General features: G+C 46.6%; 1 protein-coding gene across 6 annotated transcripts in view; it reads right to left on the bottom strand.

Moving 5' to 3' along the window:
* Positions 1–12,356: 12,356 nt before the first annotated feature.
* LARGE1 (LARGE xylosyl- and glucuronyltransferase 1) overlaps positions 12,357–22,765 on the bottom strand; it is a 524,421-nt gene continuing 514,012 nt past the window's right edge. For all 6 annotated transcript variants that reach the window (XM_059402154.1, XM_059402152.1, XM_059402156.1 and 3 more), the window contains 2 exons: positions 17,200–17,395; positions 12,357–13,852 (listed from right to left, as the gene is read on the bottom strand). In XM_059402154.1, coding sequence (XP_059258137.1) covers positions 13,655–13,852; positions 17,200–17,395 — 394 coding nt within the window. In that variant the 3' untranslated portion in view covers positions 12,357–13,654. The remainder of the gene's footprint in view (positions 13,853–17,199; positions 17,396–22,765) is intronic.

Raw genomic sequence — 22,765 nt, 5'->3', positions numbered from 1 at the left:
GGCTGTGGGCCTTCTGCTTCACCTCCTGGACCCTCACTCCCCCACGCACAGAACTGAGGCCCACAGCAGCCATCCCAAAGGGCTGCCGGAGCCTTAGATGAGAACGTGCAGACCGGGCATCTAGCCCCTAGGACGCCGGGGCTGCTGAACGCATGCTGGCTCCCCCCTCCCTCCAGTGATCCGGGAGCCTCCTTCGCTGTTTTCTGCCTGCCAGTTTTACTGTTCAGTCAACCGAGAATCTTGCAGAAGATCCATGGATGATTTATTGTAAGCTTTTCAACCTTTGCTTCCTTTATCCGTTAACCTCCAGTCAACCGGAGCCTTTTATTTTCCCCTCCGTGAGCACCCGGCGGACTCTGACAGGTTCTGAGAGCGGGTTTTGGATGAGCTCCGCGTGGACCCCGCGCTCTCTCCCGCGGCTCTCTGGCCGAGCCTGTCAGCAGGGGGCTCCCGCGGGCACAGAACTGGGCGTCCGGCTTGAGCTCCAGCTCTGAGGTTGCTTCTCCTGCATGCCTAGGAGCACATTGGTTAACCGCTCCAAGCTTTCACATTCTCATTTGTGAAAAAAAGAATAAAAATGGGCATGTTGCTTCTATCCTTAGGACTGTTTTGTGAAGCAGACAGAACACCTTGGATGAGGAGGGTAACATGAGAAGTGGTCTGACACCAGAGAGAACTATCATGAAAAACATGAGAGGCAGTCGGTGGACCCTCTGTTTTTCCTCTTCCGTGTGCCTTGATCTCTCCTCTCTCCTTCCTGGTATAGAAGGCATATCCTGCCCACCCCCCACCATCCAGGCCTCCCACAGACCATTGCCAGCCCCCTGTCGGCTGGGAGTCCAGCCTGAAAGACCTTCCTTTCTCTCTTATCTCAAGGATTCTAGAAGGAACGTCTGTGAAGGGGGCAGAGAAAGCCACAGGGAAGATAAAGGATGTGTGTGTGTACTTGTGTGTGTGAATGTGTGCACACAGACTTACTTTGTCCCAAGTGCTGTCCCACGTAAACATCTTGGCCCTAGAAAGTGGGGATCCTCTGTGTCATCACCTTACAAATGAGGAACTGGAGACACAGAAATGTGTAATGACTAGCTGGGAAGTGACCCTTCTTGATTTTAAAATGAGGATTTTTCGAGTCTGAGCTCTTGACTACTAGGATATCTTGCTCCCCAGGCACAACAGCAGGTGCCGGGACATCATTTCTTTCTAAAGGACCACCTTGAGGTCACATAAAAAATGATCCCACCCAGCCAATCGCAGGAAGGAAACACCTCCCTTGGAGTCATGGCTGCTCCTCCTGTTCACTTCTGTTCCCCTACCTGACTCTGGTGGTTTCTGTATGTTCACCTCCTGCACTAAACAGTGAGTCTCTTCTCGGAGTCCTTTCAGTGCCCACGGGGATAAAGCCAGCACACACAAAAGTTCTCACTGAATGTTTGCTGCGTTTACTTAAAGAAAAATCCCACTCTTGGAAAAGAATGAGCGCAAGAGAATGAGAGAAAAATGATAAGGAAGGAGTCACTGTGGAGTAAAGCTATCTGTCACAGAATGGAGGGATTTCTCCTGGAAGTCAGTGTTTTCAAAATTAAATGTGAGTAGCCCATGCGTGGTGGTGCCACACCTGGCATCGCCCAGAGTAAGAGGAGTACAGTCTCTGACATCTGGCAATTCACACTGAGCAAGGACCCAGCACCCCTTGAAGGACAAAGTCCCAGTCACCGGACATAGCGGGACACACTCTCTCAAGGAGGGCACAGTCTGACCCAGACAGAGGACAGTGTTGCGATTGTTGGGTTGTGCCAACTAGAGGTTTCTCCACATGATGCTGTAATTGGTGCTCAGAGTTGTTCTTTGGATTTATTTTCTCTCACAGGTTTTGCAATGTTTTAACATCCAGAGAAAATGACAAGTGGGATTTTAGGGGTTCCGTCTCAGGCTCTCAGCTCTTCTACCTGTGCTCGCTCCTGAGAGGACCTGAGATACAACCGTTGCCTGAAGGCACTGGGACCATTTTCCTGTGTCCCAAATTCAGATTGTGACTCAAAAGTGGCTCTCTGAAGGAGAATGTGTGAAAAGGTGGTTTCTTTTACAAAAATCACAAAAAAGAAAAAACTGAACAAAGGCCAAGATGTAATACAAAGCAAAACAAAAGAAGAAAAGCCCCAACAAACCCAGAGCCAGAGGCAGGCCCAGACAAACACTCAAACCTGTTATCATTCTAGAACTCCAGGGAGGTTCTTCTACCTCCAAGGTCCTGTCCGTGTGTTGAAGAGGGAAAGAAATGAGTCTGAAATCAGAAGACTGCATCTGTCCTACCATGATTTTGGGAATCAGTTTGTTCTGTTTTGGCCTCAAGTTCCTCAACCCTGGAATGATTTATTCCCTCACTAGAGTAAAGAATCAAACTGGGTGACAACCAGAGGCCACAATGGTTGTGATCTTTCCTTCCAGCTCTTCAGACAAATGCCCCCAAAGAATCTCTGTTTATGGGATGTTCATGATGACACCCCTCTTAGTTCTCTTTCCCCACGCAAAGAAGCCCACATGCTGAAAGGAAATGCAGGAAGAGTTTTTGAGCAAACAGTACTTTATGTGGATGGAGTGCTTTAAGTGTAAAACATATCCACTCACGTTAACACCTTCGATCTTCTCAAAATCTTAAGAGACAGGCAGGATTTTTCACAGTTTTCTCTTCCCAGGTTTGAGTGAACCTGGGGCAGAGATGCTAGCTGGTTTCACCATCACCTCGCTGTTAAGTGGTCTAGGAGAGACGGGAGCTCCTGTGGGTCTGACCTCAAGTACAGAGCTCCTATGACCAGGACATTCTAAAAACTTCTGGAAATTCTCACTCCTCCTTTGCTTTTGGTCAAACCCTTTCTGGGACACAGGGGAATGGCCAGGAGAGTCACACTGTTTTCTGTTTAAGGCCTGTAGTCCCTCATTGCTGGTGTCACCTCTGGTTCTTCTGCAATGAGGAGACACATGCCATCCCTCCTCCCCACAGCTTGCTTCCTCTGCGGGAAGACCTTTGGTCCTTCCAGCCCCTCAAGGTTAAGCTCAGGTGAAACCTCTTTAGGAAGTCTGAACTGATGCCCAGCCTAGAATGGGTGCCCCTTCATGCTCCCACAGAACTCTGTGCCTTTCAGTTAGGATGAAAACCAATGGTTTCCTTTTCCCTCAAGGGCAATGGGCTCACTCTGCAGAAATCCTTTTGGCCAAAATTCATGTCAGAATCCACTCCCCACCCCGACCATGGCAGGCAGAAGGAGGTCCTGGTGATTTTCATCTCCTGGTGTGCAAGTCCTATAGAATTCTACCCTGCCCCAAGTGCGGGCCAGACCTGGGGATGTGATAGCATATCAATCCCATGATTCCATTACCTTATAATAGACTCTGTCTTAGCAGGCTCGAGGGAAAGCTTCTCTTGCTGACTCTGAAGAAGGAAACTGGCAAGTCATGAAGAGGACCGCTTAGCAGGGAATGATGGGTGTCCTCTAACTGCTGAGAGTGGTCATGGCCAATAGTCAGCAAGATAGTCAAGATACAGAAGCAGATCAAGTGTCTATCAATGGATGAATAAAGAAGATGTGGTATATATACACGATGGAATATTACACAGCCTTAAGAAAGAACAAGATCTTGCCATTTGCAACAACATGACTGAGAGGGTATTATGCTAAGTGAAATCCATCAGAGAAAGACAAACACCATATGATTTTGCTTATATGTAGAGCTTAAAAAACAAAACAAACCAACCAAAAAACAGACTCTTAAATACAGAGAACAAGCTGGTGGTTGCCAGAGGGCAGCTGAGTGGGGGGATGGGTGAAACAGATCCAGGGGATTAAAAGCACAGTTAGTGCACAGTGCCCTGGGTAATAAATATACAGAAATGTTGAATCATTATTGTATACCTGAAACTAATATAACACTGTATGTTAGTTATACTTTGACTAAAAAAAATAAAAAATAATAAAAAAAGAAAGTGCAGATCTCAGTCTTACAACCACAAGAAACTGAATTCTTCCAACAAACAGGGAACTTAGAGGAGGACTCTTCTAACAAACAGTGAACTTGGAAGAGGACCCTGAAATCCAGATGAGAACCATACCATGGCTGACGTCTCTGTCGCAGCCTGGTGAGACCCTGATCAGAGGACCCAGTCATCCCATATCTGGACTCCTGAACCTCAGGAACAATGAAGTAATAAAGGTGTGTTGTTTTACATCAGCTAGGCTGTGGCACTTTTTTACACAGCAATAGAAAAATGATACACTCCACAAAGATACAAAGAGCACAAGGAAGGATATCGGTTATAATTGTGCGCTATTTCTTCCCCCATCGGGAGGTGGTAGAACATAGTGTTTAGGAATGTCAACTCTGGGGCCAGCCTACCTTGGTTTGGATCCGGGCTCCACTACCTACTGTGTGACTTTGGGCAAAGTACTTACCGTCTTTGTGCCTCAATTTGTCCCTTTGTAAGATAGGTCTAGTAATAGTACCTATCTGCGGTTACTACTTAAACTAATTTCCTACTGAATTTTCTAAAAGATGATTAGAACTGGGCCTGATACACAAGTACTACCCAAGAGTTTCCTAAAATCATGAGCAAATCAAAACCAAAACAGGAACACAATTTGTGTTCAAACACACACACACCCAATGCCCTCATCTCATAGACATAGAAACTATGCTCCAGAGATGTCTTGTTCAAGGTCAGAGGGATGGTTTGAAATTCACAAACTGCATTTAATCCTGAAGGTAAGGCTCTTGGATTCCAGATGATAACATCATATCGTAATTCACTCAAGGGGAAATCAGACCTAAAGCGGGGGCGAAGAAAAACGAGGCAGTTTCCAGTCTCTCCCTGCTGGGTCAGCCACTTTAATCAGATTTGCCTCCTTGTTCTTCAGGCCCATGACTGTCCTCTGTCAGGTGTGACAAAAAGGACTGTCTCCTTAGCCAAACTCTGTACAGGTTCCTCTGAGCCCGCTTTGGGACATGGTCCCTTCCTGTTGTTTGGCGAGCCCAGCCCACTGTAGTAAAGAATCCTGCTAAATCAATTTAGTAAGAATCGCCTACCTTTGATAGCTGATCACCCTTGACATCTGAGCAAGTTCTTCACTCCCACCTTTTTTTTTTTTTTAAAGATTTTATTTATTTATTTGACAGAGAGAGAGATCACAAGTAGGCAGAGAGGCAGGCAGAGAGAGTGGGGAAGTAAGCTCCCTGCTGAGCAGAAAGCCAGACGTGGGCTTGATCCCAGGACCCTGAGATCATGACCTGAGCCGAAGGCAGAAGCTTAACTCACTGAGCCACCCAGGCGCCCCACTCCCACCTTTGACACATAAGTCCTTGACGTGCCTTCAGCAAGAATCCTGTTAACTCCGTTTAGCAAGAATCCCACTACCTTTGAGGTCTGCTCTTTGTGATTGTGCATCCACCAATCCCCCTAGTTGGCTTGTTGTTTATAAATCTCCCGTCTTCAGAGCCAAGTCCAATTTCTCTCTCCTACTGCAATAGTCTTGACACCTGAATAAAGCCATCCGTACCATTTTAACGAGTGTCAATCAGTAATTTTTCTTTAATAGGCATCATCTGTCTTGAGAGTCTTCCAGGAGCCCAGCCTGGAGTGAGCCCCATTCTGCCAAGCTCCCACAGCACCCTCGGCCCCTCTCCTGCTACTTTCCCATATGTCACTCTTCATGCACCTGTCTTCTCCAGGGTTGAGGGAGGTGGATTCCATGAGCTCCAGGACTGTGTCTAATTCATCTTTGAATTATCACCACCTGGCACCATTGGTAAACCCTAGTAACTGTTTTTTAAAAATGAACCAATCAATCTCTTGAACAACGATTTTCCAAGGTGTCTAGTGATGTCTGCTAAGCTGTCAGAGCTCCACAAAGATTTGGAGAGAAGCTGAGAATCTTAAGGGTATGAAGAGACCATCTTACTTGTGTGGACCAGCAGCCGCAGCACCACATGGGATTTTGTTAGAAATGCAGAATTTCAGGCCATGAATACTCCAAATCAGCTTTTAATGAGATCCTCACAAAGGATTCCCAAGCACATTATAGTTGGAGAAGCACTAGTTGTACGCCAAAGAAGAGATATACCCCGCTTTTGCCTAGGCTTATTCTCACTACTAGGGTCCTTTGAATAACAAAGATTCTATAATGTATTGGCTGAATCCCTAGGAACAGTGCAGACATTTGGAAACATCATGAGCTTTGGAGCATATAGATCTAGGTTCGATTGTCATGGCTCTTATTTAACCTCTCTGAACTTCTGTTTCCTTACCTTTAAAATAGAGATAGTACTGCATTATACCTTCTGTTGCTGAATAAATAATTCAAATTGTGTATTAAGCAGCAAATGTCTGTTCCATTCCCCTCCTTCCCAGCTCCAACTGATTCTTGCTTGCATCATTCAGAATGGTTCGTGACACCCGACCAGCAGTATAAGAGGACCTAGACTCTTAGCGAAGGAGACTATGAGGTCTAGATTTTCTACAGTGGGTTTGGGAATGCTGCAAGAGACCAGCAGACAGACTTCTGTCCGCTGATTCGCCCCATGCTCCTTGTCCTTGTACTCCATATTCATTTCACCTCCATATACACAAACTGTGGAGTCAGAAAAATAGTGTTTGGTTGGTGGCCCCATCAAAGATTTCATCCCACTGAGCCTCAGTTTCCCTATTTATGAAAATAATAATCCCCCCTCCCGTGGGATTCCTGTAGACACCAGGAGCAAAGAATTAGCACTCCAGCACTTAGGTGCTGCACAAAGGTAGCTCTGAGCAATAGCAGAATGTTCAAAGTGGACCCATTGGAAGTCATGATTAACTAGGGAGTCTTCCATCAGTCTTTTCTGCTGGATGAGACATAGATTTTTATATTCTAATAACTCGGAGTCGATGAAAAGCCCAAGCTCATAGTTGCCATTATTGAGGCACATACACCAGGCATGCTGGACGGTAGGGTGCGTCACTCACGGAGATGAGAGGGGCTTGGGAATCGGAGTGTGACTAGCTTGCTGTGATATGGTAACCAGGGACCAGCAGGAAGACAGGCATTTCTGCGTGGGGTTTTTTGTTTTGAGGCCAGTGTACACAAAGAAGGCTCATTGTCTTTCCATATCATTTCCACTGTTGCTATCAGCGGGTGAGACCGTTTTTCTCTCACTTACTTAGAAGACATTTCTGATCTTCTAAAGGTCTGAATATTAGATGCTGATTTTAATATTCATGGATAAGAAATCCAAGTTGCTCAGTTCTACCTAAGTATTAAATAATCTTTGGGGAGGTTGGAAATATTAATGAGCTGGTTAATGTGGGTCCATACATAATGAAGGTTAGAATTCCTGCATTGTTGTTTTATCTTTTTCCCTTGTAGCTCTGAGAAACTGAACTAAAAATGTCCATGTTTATATCCACACATAATACACATTCATCCTAACACAAAGCAGCTCAGCTAATGCATGTATCTTAAAAGTTGCTACTAGAAGGGTGCCTGGGTGGCTCAGTAGGTTAAAGCCTCTGCCTTCAGCTCAGGTCATGATCCCAGGGTTCTGGGATCGAGCCCCGCATCGGACTGTCTGCTTGGCGGGGAGCCTGCCTCCCCCTCTCTCTGTGCCTGCCTCTCTGCCTACTTGTGATTTCTGTCAAATAAGTAAATAAAGTCTTTTTTAAAAAAAGTTGCTACTAGACTTTCAAGTAAGTAGAAAGTCATCACTTTCATTGTCTGGTGTTAAGACAACTAAGTGGGGTTAGTGCTGTGTCCCCATGATAGTAGGTGCTGCCTGTTGTAGGGTCCCACCTGTTGGATCATCCCACCAATGCACGTGCATCCACACTGATGGTGATCCTTCCGAGGACTGGTTTCTTGAACTCTGTCATAGGATTTTATGTTACATGATATGCTTTTTAGAAAGTCACAATACATATATGCTTATTTTATGAATTGTCTTATGTGCGTATACCTATTTCTCACTCAAAACAACAAACTAGCAAAATGACTATCACTGCTTTTCAAAAATGTCATTGTCATAAAGTGTAAAGAACCAAGACAGTGTTCCTCATTAGAGACTGTAGGCAACTCTGCAATGTGTCTTAGACTGGATGGCCCAACCAGGGGTGGTTCCTGTTATTTATAAATTAGTAGAGTAGTTGGCAAACTTTGAAGGTAGGCTGTGTATTAGATGATTGTATTGTAGCAAAAATTTCTTGAATTTTCACCACTGCATCGTGGTTATGCGAGAATGTCCTTTTAAAACAAAAAATACACGCTTTTGGATTCAGACTTAAAGGGACATGGTATCTACAATCCACTCTTAAAGGTTCCAGAAAAAATATTATAGATAGAGAGATATAAGGCATAGATGGCTGAATGTTAACTATCAGTGAATCTAAATGGAGAATGTATAGAACTTCATTGTATTACTCTCACAACTCTTCTGTATGCAAGTTTAAAAATAAAAATAAACCCGGGGTGCCTGGGTGGAGCAGTTGGTTGAGCATCCAATGGTTTCAGCTCAGGTTGTGATCTCAGGGTCGTGAGATCAAGCTCTGCGTCAGGATCCCCACTCAGTGTGGAGTCTGCTTGAGTCTCCTCTCCCCCTCCCACTCATGCTGTCTCTCAAATTAAAAAATCTTAAAAAAAAACAAACAAACCTGAAAGTATCTACATGAATGTAATAAAATGAAACCTCTCATAGCATTATGTGTACTTCTCAGCTCTCCAGGTAACTGGACATGAAAGCTGCCTGTGCCTGGTTCACTGCTGTTTGCACAGTGCCCATCACAGAGCAGATGCTCCATACGTGTTAGTGGAACGCAGAAAGAAGTAACAGGGAGTACGATGACATTATTCTGCCCCCACTGCAGCCCTTTCTTTCTTCCTTTAGAATCTCAGCAGCGTGACCTACCCAGGAATCTGCTGAAGAGTTTTGCTCTGGGCAAGTCCCGTCAATCATTCCTTGACATCGTCCCGGCCTCATTGGTTTCAAATCTCGGAAACACTTTCCCCAAACTGACCCCCCTCTTTCATTCCAGAAAATACTGTCTCTCAAGATGATCTGAAGGTGTCGGAACAAACCGAGGACCGACTCTGTCAAATAGTCACGTTTGGGATGCCCCCATTATCTTTTGGGGATCATCAATCATTCCTTGACATTGGCTAAGAACATTTTTGTTAAGTAAATGAAGACAGAAACCATGGTATCTCTGATGTTAGATTCTATGGGCCTGAAATTTCTTAGAACATATGTAGAAGATAACTCACGTTTCATTATGTTTAGTGGCATTAAAATGGAAAATAAACAGGATTAAAAAAGCAAGGGGAAAAAAATAAGTGTATTCCCACGAACTACATGACCATGTGGCCACATAAGCCTGCAGCCAAGCTGACTTCAGTGTTGTATGGGGAGACAACAGCACAGAGTGGAAAGACATGGGTTTTTGACGTGAGCCAGATTTTGGCTTAAATTTCAGCACCTCCATGAACAGCCTGTGTGATTTGGCAACTCACATACTTTCTGTGTGCCGGTTCCATTAGCTAAAGAACAGGGATAGTAACACCTTCCTTATATTATTATGCTCTGGTGAAGGCTCATCATTCCCAACTACCATAGACATCTTTGTTCAGTGAAAGGGCAGCTCTTATTGTCTTCCCTAAGAGGGTGCAGGAGCCGTGTCTGAGGGGATTTTAATCACGTTTCTTCCACTAAATACAGAGCTCCCGAAAGGCCTGGTGACCACAAATGAAGTCTTAACTCAAAGACAGTAGAGTCTTTGAAAGGGACAGAATTAAAAGTAGGATCTGTCCTTTCATGATGCGGTACAAAGAAGCTATTAGTCAACTCAGCAAATTTGTGCTCTGTAAATTAGCTCAACACATTCAGAGACCACTCTGAAGCAGCAAGCAGCTAAGTTCAGGTCTGAGGGGGAGCTTATAACATAGTGTTCTCTACCTGTGCCATGTAGGCTGGGAGAAGCCTTCAGGGAGTCGATGACTGCTCCCTAGAGTTGATCTCAGCCATCCAAGTAGGATTATCGACTGCCAGGTCTATTTCAAATGAATTTTCAAGAAGTCCATGGGCGTAGCAAGATTTGGAGCATCTAGGAGAGGTTGCTGTCTGGGCTGTGTTACTGGATGAATGTGGAAGGAGGAAGACTAGAAATCTAATACTCTTCCTATATAGGTTCAAATCCTCTCCTCTGCCAGTATTTCGTATGTTTCTTTCTTATCAGGGGAGGGAGCAGCATTACAGGTTACCTGGTTTGGCATCCATCCAAGTAGGCATGGGTTTGAACTCTGGGTCTGCCATAGAGTGATGGTGTGAATTTCAGGGAGTTAATTTCCCAGAGCTCCCCGGGGTTCCTCATCTATAAGCAGTATAGCAAAAAAAACTTTGCAGTTTTGCTGCAAGGATTCAATGAGCTAATGCATGCAACAGGCCCTTTTACATAGTGGTTACTCAGTGAATCTTCGCTCTCCCAGACACTGATATTAGGGGGGCTACATGAGAGAAAGCTTTCTGTCTTCCCAGCTGAAAGCCAAGATTGTATTGGCTTATGGAAGCATGAAAACACCAGCATGATCCATTTATAAGCTTGGTTTGTCCTGGCACTCTGAGACTAAGGAATCACCAGGCATAGTAACTGCCTCTGCCCAGAGGGCTACAGCCCATGAACTGGAGCTGGCAGTGACCTGCTGCTCCCAGTGTAAGTTCTGGGAACTCATTCCATAGGCTGTGCAGACCTCAGCCTTCCCTGGGTTGGCAGCCTCTATGTTGAACTTGGGCATTAGCCAGCATCTGAGCTCTAGCCTTCAGTGACACCGGCTTCATTGTCAGGAACCTGTCTTTGGGGAAATAGGACTTTCTCCTGTTGGTGTGGAGAGTCAGCTTCTGGCTTTAATCAATTCAAGGTAGGGATGCTTGGGTGGCTCAAGTCAGTTAAGCATCTGCCTTAGGCTCAGGTCATGGTCCCAGGGTCCTGGGATTGAGTCCCACATCTGGTTCCTTGCTCAGCAGGGAACCTGCTTCTCCCACTGCCTGCCACTCTCCCTGCTTATCCTTTCATACACACGGTTTCTCTCTCTCTCTAGCAAATAAACAAACACAATGTAAAAAATAAAAATAATTAAAAAATAAATTCAGGGTACATGAAGCTACATCGTCCTCCAATGTATACCTGTTGTCTCAAAGTACTTGGCACCTGCTCATATTCTCGGAGGAGACCCAATCTGTATGGTAAGTTATATGGTCACAACTCTACAAATAGGCAACTGAAAGCAAGGTGGCTGGACGGAATTCAGGGGCTGTAAAACATGTGAAAAATAAAAGGCTTTAGGGAATTAAAAATTGATTTTTAAACATCAAGGAACCAATATTTCTAGTACATTTCCACTCGGCTCAAGTAGCTGGTAGGGACTCATTACAAGTTACATCTAACAATGGTTTTCTCTAGAAAAGATGATTTTGGAGTGAGTGAAAGTGTGTGTATCTCTGTGTGTACTATAGGGAAGAGAAAAAGGCATTGGTATACTGATGTTTAACAACCAGCTCTTGGGGTGGTGAGGGTGCCCTGATTTGTGATTTTCTGATGGCCATGGTGTAAATACTACCATCATGGCCAATTTCAACAAACAATGTGAGGCACAGAACACAACAGTAGGAAGGAGATGCACATGGTAGGTTCCTGCAAACTGGCGGAAGCAGGCTCTCACACACCCATGGAGAAAGGGGACTTAACCCATACTGTGAATACTTCTTGATGTTTTACTTTATACAGTATTTGTGATTTAATTTTGTGATGTGCACACCACACATATGCTATATGTATATGTAATATATGTAGGACATATATATGCATACATGCATACATATAGTCACACACAGAAACTTATCTGCTTCTGTGTGAAGATTAGTCAAAGTAATTGTCTTCCTATTTTTTTTTTTTTTTAATAAATCTAAGGGAATTCTCCACTTGAGCATGTAACACATGAGAGGGTCTCGGAAGTCAGAGCGCTGTGGGGTGTCACGTGACCACCAGGAAACGGGGTTGGGCGCTTGCTTTGCTACTGATTACCAGGATTTACCTTGCTAGCATCTGGGATAGAAGACATCTGGCTTCGGGGCTGAGACAGAAGCTGGACAGCGACTCTGAACGTGTTTTCAGGGTGAGAGTGTAAAGCGAGATCTAACCTCAGAAGAGGAAAAAACAACATTAAGGTTCAAGGGATGAGAAAAATAAATGGGAGAAGCGTTAAGTGTGAGGTTGTCGTTTATGGGTCCTGCTGTCTACACTGGCATGTGTCTCGGCAGCTTCTTACAAGAGTGGGAGGGCGCGGGGAAGAAACAGTCCGGACTTTCGTTTATTGAATGCAGCGTTCGCTGGTCACATTGCAACTCAATACAAACAGCCCAGCCGGGAGTAGGGCGTGGACTCTTGTTCTCATCAATGTAAACACAACATTAATATTGAAGATTCAAGAAAATGGGTAAAAAGTCCAGTGTCTCCTCAATCCGTGTAATGGTAAAGGTGCTTGCCTACCCTCTGGACAGGTCCCAGAGGGAGCCCGACAGGGAATTAGCATGAACACAGAGGAACCCAGCACAGTCTTCCTGAGGGTTTCCAGATGGACACATGGATCTTCAGAACTGGGCTTGTGTGAACTACTGCAGTTCTAAAGGCCTGAGAGGTCCGTACCTGCCGTGTACGCTGGAACAATCCGTTCTGAGCCCTTTCCCCACGAACCAGTCACGGCCAATAGCAAATGTGACGGTCTTCGTATTTCCACAGTCTCCGTCTGGGCCCCTGGACTCTGGAGAGCAGGGGATTCAAGGTCATGGAGGCCTCAGTGATAATCCTGAAGAAGGCTGCCCATCTTAAATAGTGGCTGAAGACTCTCGTACTCCTTGCGGGGCCACTGCTGACAGGGGTATGCTGGATGAAGCAGCCGATTCTCCTTCAGAGCCTTAAAAGATCAGGTTTTCTATTTTGGATTCCCCGACCAAAAACAAACAAACAACCCCCACCAAACAAAAACAAATCAAAGCAAAACGAGAGTGTCCTTGAGGATAAAGAACCAACCGACCCCCCCCCACCCGCCCCACCTCCAGGTCCCACCCAGTATAACGTCCCCATTGGGTTTTTCCAAATGGTTGGTTCAGATCATTGGTTTGCCTCCCACCTTGGATATGTGGCTAGATTGCAGGACAAAAAAAGAAAGTTTCCTCTGAACGAAGAGACAGTTTTGCTTTTATTTCCCAGGATGGCTAACCCCCAGCACCCTGACTTTCCTTTCTTAAAAGGCAATGAAAACGTCCTAAAGACCTGCTTGGTTTTGTGGCTTTGTGGTCGGATAACATCCCTTTGCTCCTCTAACTCCTCTGTGTCCCATTCTTGAAGAGACTGTGTCAACGAGCTGTTCTTCCACGTTCTGGGAATGCCAGATTGTGGAGCAGAGAGGCGCTGGCTGGATCCTTGTCCCAGATCTCTGTAGTATGGGCAGCTTTGTTGGGCCAAAGAGACAAATAAAAACAAAACAAAAAAAGCACTGCTCAATTCTGAGTTTGAAGGCTGGGCCCCAAACAGCGAGTGGTGTTCCCCCTGCAGAATAGGTCTCTCTCCCTAGTGGTGGGCTTCCTGGTGCTAGCTGTTGTTCTCAGCCGTGAGATATTTGAGGGCGGCAAAGCCGTAGCGGCGAGACATGTCCTGCTGGAACTCCTCCTTCAGGGTTTTGAGACAGATGCGGTATTGCTTGTTGGACCGGAACTTGGTGATGTCGAAGCTGGGGGCGTGAGGCATGTGGATCATGTAGGCATTGGGCAGCACGATGAACTCATACTCCTAGAAGACGAGAGCAGCGTGAGCACTTGCGAGGACCCCCGGGAAGGCATGCTGGATGTCCAGTTGCATGACCAAGTGACCAAGTGGATGAGTGAGGAGGGGAACGACATCAGCAGGGAGGGGGTCATGGAGACAGAGCCATGCTGGAGAGGGACGGTGCAGGGCTCTTTGCATGGCTCTGGACAAGTTACCGAGCTTCTCAATACCTTAGTTTTCTCATCTATAAAGTAAACATCATAATACCTACCTTGAAAGATGACCAGTCACGGATGGATAGTGCTGGGCAGAGCTCATGGCCCGTGAAAGGGTCTTGGTAAATGCGAGCAGGTGCCCATGCGGCTGCTCTAGAGTAACCTGAGCCATGAGAGAAGCTCTTGCTCAATGAAATGATGTCTGTTTCTGGGATTTCTCATAGGGCTTGATGAGATTTGACAGCCTCAACAGATTAGTACACAAGAAGGGACAAAAAAAGAATCAAGGAGGAAAAAAAAAAGATCCCACTGGATGGAAGCTCATTAAGAACAAACCATAAGAGACTCCTAATCATAGGAAACAAATAGGGTTGCTGGAAGGGAGGGGAGATGGGTGGGGGGATGGGGAGACTGGGGAATGGACATCAAGGAGGGGATGTGTTTGTAATGAGAACCGGGTGTTACATAAAAATGATGAGTCCCGGGGCGCCTGGGTGGCTCAGTGGGTTAAGCCGCTGCCTTCGGCTCAGGTCATGATCTCAGGGTCCTGGGATCGAGTCCCGCATCGGGCTCTCTGCTCAGCTGGGAGCCTGCTTCCTCCTCTCTCTCTGCCTGCCTCTCTGCCTACTTGTGATCTCTCTCTGTCAAATAAATAAATAAAATCTTTATAAAAAAAAATGATGAATCCCTGACCTCTACCTCTGAAACCAGTAATACATTATATGTTCTTTGAATTTAAATTTAAAAGTATTTAAAAAAGAAATTAAAAAGAAAAAGAATTACTAGGGATGCCTGGGTGCTCAGGTGGTTGAGAGTCTGCCTTTTCAGCTCAGGTCATGATCCCAGGGTCCTGGGATCGGGTCCCACATGGGGCTCCTTGCTCGGCGGGGAGCCTGCTTCTCCTCTGCCTGCTGCTCCCCCTGCTTGTGCGCGCTCTCTCTGACAAATAAATAAATAAAATTAAAAAAAAAAAAAGAATTACTAATGGGTATACCTGAGCAAAATAAAAACTAATTTAAGGAAAAAAAAAAAAAAGAACAAAGCTCTTGACTACTCATCCTTATTGTAAGCCACAGCATCACAGAGTAGCCTCCACTTGGCAGAATACAGAGAGAATCTCAGACCAAAAATAAAATGCCTCCAAATAGCCAAAATAGGTGACACAAATTTAGGACACGGAACTCCAAGGAGAACCCAGCACGCCTTCATTCAGACCCCATGTTCTCTGATTTTGGACCTAAGGTCTGATAAGCTTTGGTCGTCTTGTTCCCCAGCCCAAAGCAGATCAGAAGAAACTCTGAAAGGGAAAATCAGACTGGGGAAAGGTAGCCGGTCCAGATGGAGGGGCACTGACACAGCAAGAAAGGACCCTTGATGGTGAGGAGCCACACGAACAACCCTGAGAAGAAAATACAAGAGCCCCCAGAGCTGAGCCGTTTGGGACTTGCCTCTGGGGACAAAGAACCTGACTCATCCCACTAGCCCTACAGGTGTGGCCGGATGACCTGTCAGGTGTGTACTCATGATTTCTGGAAATCACTGGAAAGGGTCAAGTTATGTTTGGCTGTGCCACCAGCAAAGAAAGAAAAATAATCAAGAAATTTGCAGGAGTTCTGTCAAAATTGCATAAAATAAATAAAGCCCGCATCTCGGGGCTGGAAAAATTCACTTTATTTGAACCAGTTCAACCTCAACACACTGCTGGACACAAGAATATGACATTTCTTTTCCTTCAAACAGAAGCTGGGGTAGACTGAATGTTTCTGTCTGTGAGCAGCACTGTACTCCCTCCAAGTATTACTGAAAAAATAGACATTAAAAGTCATGCTTCTGTTCTTAAAAATGGACACTATTCTATAACCTTTTGTCTACACTGGTGGTTTGCAACCCTAGATGCTTATTAAAATCACTTGGGACTGCGTGCTTGGGTGGCTCAGGCGGTTAAGTGTCTTGCCTTGGGTCAGGTCATGATTTCAGGGTCCTGGGTTCGAGTCCTGCATAGGGTTCCTTTTTTTTTTTTAATTTATTTTTATTTCTTTTCAGCGTAACAGTATTCATTGTTTTTAGGGCGCCTTGCTCAGTGGGGGGTCTACTTCTCCCTTCACCCCCACTTGTGCTCTCTCTCTCAAAAATAAATACATAAAATCTTTAAAAAATACCACTTGGGACTGCTCTCAAACATATTGGAACTGTTGGAAAGTAATCCAGGTAATTCCTAGGGCAGCCAACACTGAGCATCTGACCTTTTTTTTTTTTTGAATTTGAGGTGCTTCTGTTGAGAAATATTTACACTGTGCTCCATGAGGAGAAGCTTTATAGAACAGCACAAAAACAGAACAAAGGTGGGGTTGAGAGCCCCAGGCATCCTTCTCCTAATGTAACCAGAGTATCTTGTTTTGCTTTTGTTTACTTAACACTGGGGGTGATGAGCAGTAGCATGTCCAGCTTGCTGCATGTTTTTATAAATAAAGTTTTATTGGAACATGGCCACACCCATGTGTAGGTACTGTCTATAGGTGAACTACAATTGCAGAGTTGAGTAGTTGAAAAAGGAGACCTGTCAGCCCCATGGAGACCCCAAACCTACTATCTGGTCCTTTGCAGAGAAAGCTTGCAGACACTTGGTATAACCTGTTAGAATTCTGCTGATTTTGTTTGAAGCAGGTGTTTAGTGAGTATTAGTTGAATGAATGAAAGTGTTTCACAATGAAATACAGCCTGAAAATCATCACTTTAGTTATAGGGTAGGATAATGAGCTACGTCCCAGCCACATGCCTTCTTGTGTCCCTTATATGGAACTCAGAGAAACTTTGAGCAGCTATACGGCTCAAAGGTCAAATGATCGAGTGATGATTCTTTTTGTCTTCATTATCGAACTGGGTGAGGACAGGGAGTGAAATGTTTTGTCACAAGACCCTCACACTTGCCCGGGTCCTCGCCGGGAATCCAACTCTCACTCAACAGTAGAGAAAGAGGAATGGTTTGGGAATCCGTGGTCGTGAGACTTAGCACTGCCACGTTCCCACTTCCAGTCCCTGACCACATCTTGTTCCCTCTCAGCGCTCTGTTCTCTGACTTCCAAGGACCCCTTTCGGCCCTGAAGTCTACACTTTCTACCCCCGTAGCACCGGCTCCACGACATTCCATCCGCTCACCTGTGCGTCCAGTTCCATGATATGAGCCACCTTGTTCCAGCCAAAGCCTACAAACCTCCGGTCATACTCAGGGCAGTCCCTTCTCACGACAACATACGGCTCGAAATCTGCCTCCCACTCAACACGGTAAGGCGTGGTGGCAGTCCGCCACTTGGCGAAGTTTGTGGGAGCGTGGCCTTTTGTCCAGACGTGGTACCTAGGTCACAGGGAGAAAAGCCATTGGGTGAAAGGAAGGAAACTCAGCCTCCCCAACTCTGCAGGTTGGGAGGAAGAAAAGGTATTTGCAGATAGAGTCATTGTGGATTGTACTGTGTCTCCCTGAAAGAGAGGTTCAAGTCCTAACCCCTAGGACTTATGGATGTGACCTATTTGGAAAGAGGGTCTTTGCAGATGTATCAAGATGAGGTCATAGTGGATTAGGGTGGGCTCTCATCCAACCACTGTTGTCTTTATAAGAAAAATGAAATGGGGGCGCCTGGGTGGCTCAGTGGGTTAAAGCCTCTGCCTTCGGCTCGGGTCATGGTCCCGGGGTCCTGGGATCGAGCCCCACATCAGGCTCTCTGCCTTTCAAATAAATAAACAAAATCTTAAAAAACAAAAAGAAAAAGAAAAAAGAAAAAGAAGGAGGAAATGTGGATATTGAGACACACACGGGGATGTGATGCCATGGGAAGGTGGAGGCAGAGACTGAAGTGCCGTACCCACAAGCCAAGGAACGCCAAGGATGGCCAGCCTCCACCAGAAGCTGAGAGAGGCAAGGAAGTGTTCTCCCTGAGCCTCTGGAGGACGAATGAACCTGCCAACACCTTGATTTTGGATTTCTGGTTCCCCACCTACGAAATAATACATTTCCATTGTGCGGAGCTACCCAGTTTGTAGTAGCTTGTTTTGGCGATCCTGGGAAACTAATCTCATCCGTTATCTACATCCTTCATAACAAGGAAACTCTCACAATGAAAGGGTAAGTGAACTCCTGGAGGGCTCTGTATCGTCTCTAGGGACCTCACTGCCTATCAGTCTGTGCCAAAGAACACGGTAACCCAGCCCTTGAAGCACATTCCCCCCTTGAGGCAAGACCTGTGGCTGCACCACTCCCATGGGTAGGTCACATCATCTGGCAAAAGGGACCCTTGTAGATGTAACTAAGGTTCCTAATCAGTTGACCTTGGGTTAAATAAAGGGGAATTATTGGGGGTGGGGAGTGGCTGGCCCTGGCCGAATCCTGAGAACTTTTAGATCTGGGTTTGCAAGAGAGCAAAGATCCATGTGCGAGCTGCCTGTGGGGCCACGTGGCAAGGAGCCATCAGGGAAATGGTGACCACAGTCTTCCATGTGCAAGGGAAGGAAGACAGGGAGCCTAGAGGAGCACAGCACGCTCTGGAGGAGAATTGGAACTTTGCCCCCAACTTGATTTCAGTCCAGTGAGGCCCTGAGTGCAAATCTAACCATCCCGTGCCCAGATCTCTGACCCTTACGGACCATGAGATAATAAATTTGTATTGTGTCAAGCTTCTAAATTTGTGGCAGTTCATTATAGAGCAACAGAAAATAAATACAGACATATAACAACATTCATAGTAAGCTAACATTATGAAGCACTTGCTATAAGGATTATATTGTAAATATTGTATCTATAGCTTAAAATCCCTTTTTTTAAATTTGACAGACAGAGATCACAATTAGGCAGAGAGGCAGGCGGGGGCGGGGGGAAGCAGGCTCCCCACTGAGCAGAGAGCCTGATGTGGGACTCGATCCCAGGACCCTGGGATCATGACCTGAGCTAAAGGCAGAGGCTTTAACCCACTGAGCCACCCAGGCACCCCTATAGCTTAAAATTCTTAAAACTTAGTCAGTATCAAGTTACAAACAACAGGCTGGAGCTGGGATTCAAACCCAGATAGTCTTGCTCAAGGGCCAGGACCCTGGATCTCCATGCTGGGTGATCTCTCCTCTGTGTCCCCAGCACCCACACTCTCTGGCCTCTCCAGAGCAGAGAGTCAGTGATCAGAAACAAAGCTGAATAGATTAATGAACAAGTATTTTCTCAAAACCTGATGGGTACCTACGACCGAGGGCAGGGAGTGGGGCAGGAATCGGCCTCTGGAAGCTACAAAGGGGTGGGAGGAGCCTGGGAGCCACAAGAAACAGGAGACCTGGTCCAAGAGCAAGGGGTTGGGGGAATAGAACATTGTAGACAAAGGGAATAGGAAAGGTGGGACCCCAACAACTTAGGGAGCTTCAGGGAGAAAGGAGCTCACAGTTCGGGGTCCCACCTCCACTCACGGAGGTTCTAAAGCACATGAGGGTTAAGTGAGAGCCCGTGGGCAGTATGACAGGTGGAATCTTCTGGTAGGTGACGTGGCCACTTGCTTACTCTGTGCCCTCACCCCCGAGGCTGGACCTTCCCAGGACCCTCACGAACTGCCCACTGGCCAACCTGTGGCCCTTCAGTACAGTGTCACTGGGCGACACGGCCGGGCCGGCAGAGGACAGGGACTGGAAACCCCAGCTCCATGGATTCGGCAAGTGCCACAAAACCACGATCCCACGATCGGAAGGAACATAAAAGGCTGACTAACGCCACCTGCACAGAGTGTGGAAAGGAGGCATACTGCAGCAAGTCGGGATTAAGCCAAGAATCAGGCCGGGAAGGAGCTGATTTTCCATTCGTGAACTAGCCCGATGGGCAGTCCCCACACCTGACACTTGCAGAGCCGGCCCAGCACCACCAGCGGCCGGGCACACGCACTGGCTCAAGCTCGCACAGCAGGGCCACCGCGCCGGGGTTCAAAACCCACCCCTGTCACTTTGGAGCGGAGGAGTGGGTCAGCAGAGCATTTAAATTAGACTTTACTTCCCTCTTGTGTCCCCTGGGGAAAAGAACACCTATCTTGTTGAACGGCTGGGGAACTGAAATGAGGAAATGTTTATAAAGGGCTTGGTGCAGTGCTGGCATACAGGAGGTGCTCAATAAATGCTCCTTCCCTAACAGGCACTTTAACAAGGCGGCTAAAAACAATGGCTCTGGAGCCCACCTGTCGGTTGGAATTCTGTCTCTCAGCAGTTGTAGAAAATGTACCTAATTCCTCTGTTCCTTTGTTTCCTTTTCTAAGCAAAATTATTAATAAATAATAATAACCGTTCCTTTCTTTCTCTTGGTAAAACAGAATCATGCCTACGTCACGGATTTATGATGTGATATGAATTCACAGGAGGCACCCAGAGCAGGAGCTGATATACAGTGATGCCTCTGAAAGGGAAGATATGCTCATTACTTCCTCTCATTTGCCCTAGATACGATGTCAATTTGCAAGGGTCTTACTCTCCGTGATGTCAGTGTATCAACAGCCATTTTATTCAGAATGCAAACCTTTGGCCTCGTGTGACACAGAGGAAGCAGAGAGGGGGAAGGGCGGCTCGGTCAGTCCTGGCCCCCTGGGTGTGGGGGGTGCAGCTTCCATGCACCCCCCACACCCGAAGACCATGTATTCGGTCCGAAGACAGACAGATGTGCTGCACAGCTGGTCAGCACAGAAGAGGGTGACATTACAGTTCACCTGCCACGAGAGCATGCGGCCACCTGACTCCGCCCCCCCAAACCCACCGTCAGTGCAGGGGATTCACTTGTTCTGGACACCATTGACACCAGGAAGCCTCCAAACAAGAGACAAAAGAGGTTTCCTGGATGCGCCATGTGAGGTGCCACTCCGGAGAGATCTGGGGCACCCTGCTTTGAGCAGTCATTCTCAGACTTGAGCTGAATTTCAGAATCACCTTGGAGACTACTGTTTAACCCACCACTGGGCCCCACCCCCAGAGTTTCTGGTCCAGGCCATCTGGAACGGGGCTTGAGACTTAAGAATTCTATGTTCCCAGGGGACGCGGATGCTACTCATCCAGGAACCTAGAGGACCAGCAGGGGTGGGGATGATTTCCCATTCCAGCCGCAGTGGGAGGGGGTCCCAGCTGCGAGGAGACATGAGAGCTCATTGTTTGGAGGGAAAGAAGGTCTATAATTCAGCACTTGACCTTGTGAGTTGTGAGCTATGGCCAGAGCAGGAATCCTGGAAACAGCAGGCCAAGCCCCAGCTCTCTTGCCCACAGACATGGCCTTGAAATGAGTTCTCAAACCACCTGGGGAACGAGATGGAAGGAAAGAGGCCCTGGAAATCTGTCTGGTGTGAAGCCATCAGGCTATGGCGTCTGTGGGAGGCTCAGATGAAGATCTGGTCTCAGAGTCTCATTTTGCATCTGCATCTAACTCAGATTGGTAAGAACATTCAGGACTCAGTCCAATGGGATCTGAGTTAAAAGCCTGGGCTCTGCAGCTCCTCAGACCTGGACCGAACGCAGGTTCTGCTGTGTACTGATGGTGTGACCTTGGGTAAGCCATTTGGCTTCTCAGAGCCTCAGTTTCTTTATCTGTAAAAGGGGGATGACAGTATCTGCCTCAGATCTGTTGTGAGGATTACATGAGCTGATGACAGTCCCTGGCACAAGTTACGTAGCCAACAAATGATAGTTGTTATTTCTTTCCAAGAAGAAAGAAGTCTGGGTTGGAAGAGGTGATTAAACCATCTCAGGTTACTTTCTAGAATTCTGGATACAGGAGGAAGGCTGGGTTTGGAGTCCTGGCTCCAGCAGGACCCTTCCACTCCTCAGTTTATCTGCTTAAAACGTGGAAAAGGATCATCTCTGAACTGTTGAACAAATAACCTATCTCATAAGGTTACTTTCCCAAAATAAAGTTTGTTTGAGAAAACCTTCTAGAAACTTCTAGTAACTTAATAGTAGGGTGGAAACTGAAGTTATTATTACAACCTTTTCAATAAAACTCGGATTGCCTGGAAATGTATGGTTTTGTTTTTTTTTTTTTTACTCAAAGGCAGTGGTGGCCATTCTTTCCCTGTTCAAAGTGGTGGTTTCTCTTTAAAACAGGAGCAGAGGGGAGCACTGACTCTCTCTTCAGACTGCTCTGTTAAGGGACTGGGAAGGACCCCCTACGTCCTGCAAGGGCACTAAATGCCACAGCCTGTTCCCGGGAGTCAGAACCCATTCACACCTGTACCGTTGTACACACTCCGTGGGCATTTTGGACAGACAGCAGGGTAGCTCCCCTGCGATGCTCCCACAGGACTAATTAGAGCATCAGGCAAATGAGGGGCTTGTTTAAAAAATCATCACTCAGGCAATGGGAAAGTCAGCTGCCCCATCTGCCGCGTCCACCCTGGAGTCGCCTTAATGCTATTAGCTGGTGAAGCTGCAGGCACTCATCCTAGGCCTGAGGAGCGCAGAGTACAGACCACTCCCTCGCAGAGAGGAAAAAGGGAACAGCAACCACCGTGCTAATAGGTCGAACCCACTTCCCAGGTGAATGAAGGAGCAAGCGAACCAAAACCAGAATTCAGACAGGAGACAGGATCGGGAACCTATGCTGAGTCAAGTACAGAAAGGGTAAGGTGACTTCCCATCTGACATCTGACATCTGGTCCTTCCATCTGGCTACAGGACGCCCCCACCACCACCACCCATGTATGAAACAAAGCCACATGGCATGTGGGAAGAA

Source organism: Mustela nigripes, chromosome 6 (genome assembly GCF_022355385.1).
Source record: "Mustela nigripes isolate SB6536 chromosome 6, MUSNIG.SB6536, whole genome shotgun sequence".
NCBI classification, from domain to species: Eukaryota; Metazoa; Chordata; class Mammalia; order Carnivora; family Mustelidae; genus Mustela; species Mustela nigripes.
This window is presented reverse-complemented; position numbering and strand designations above follow the sequence as displayed.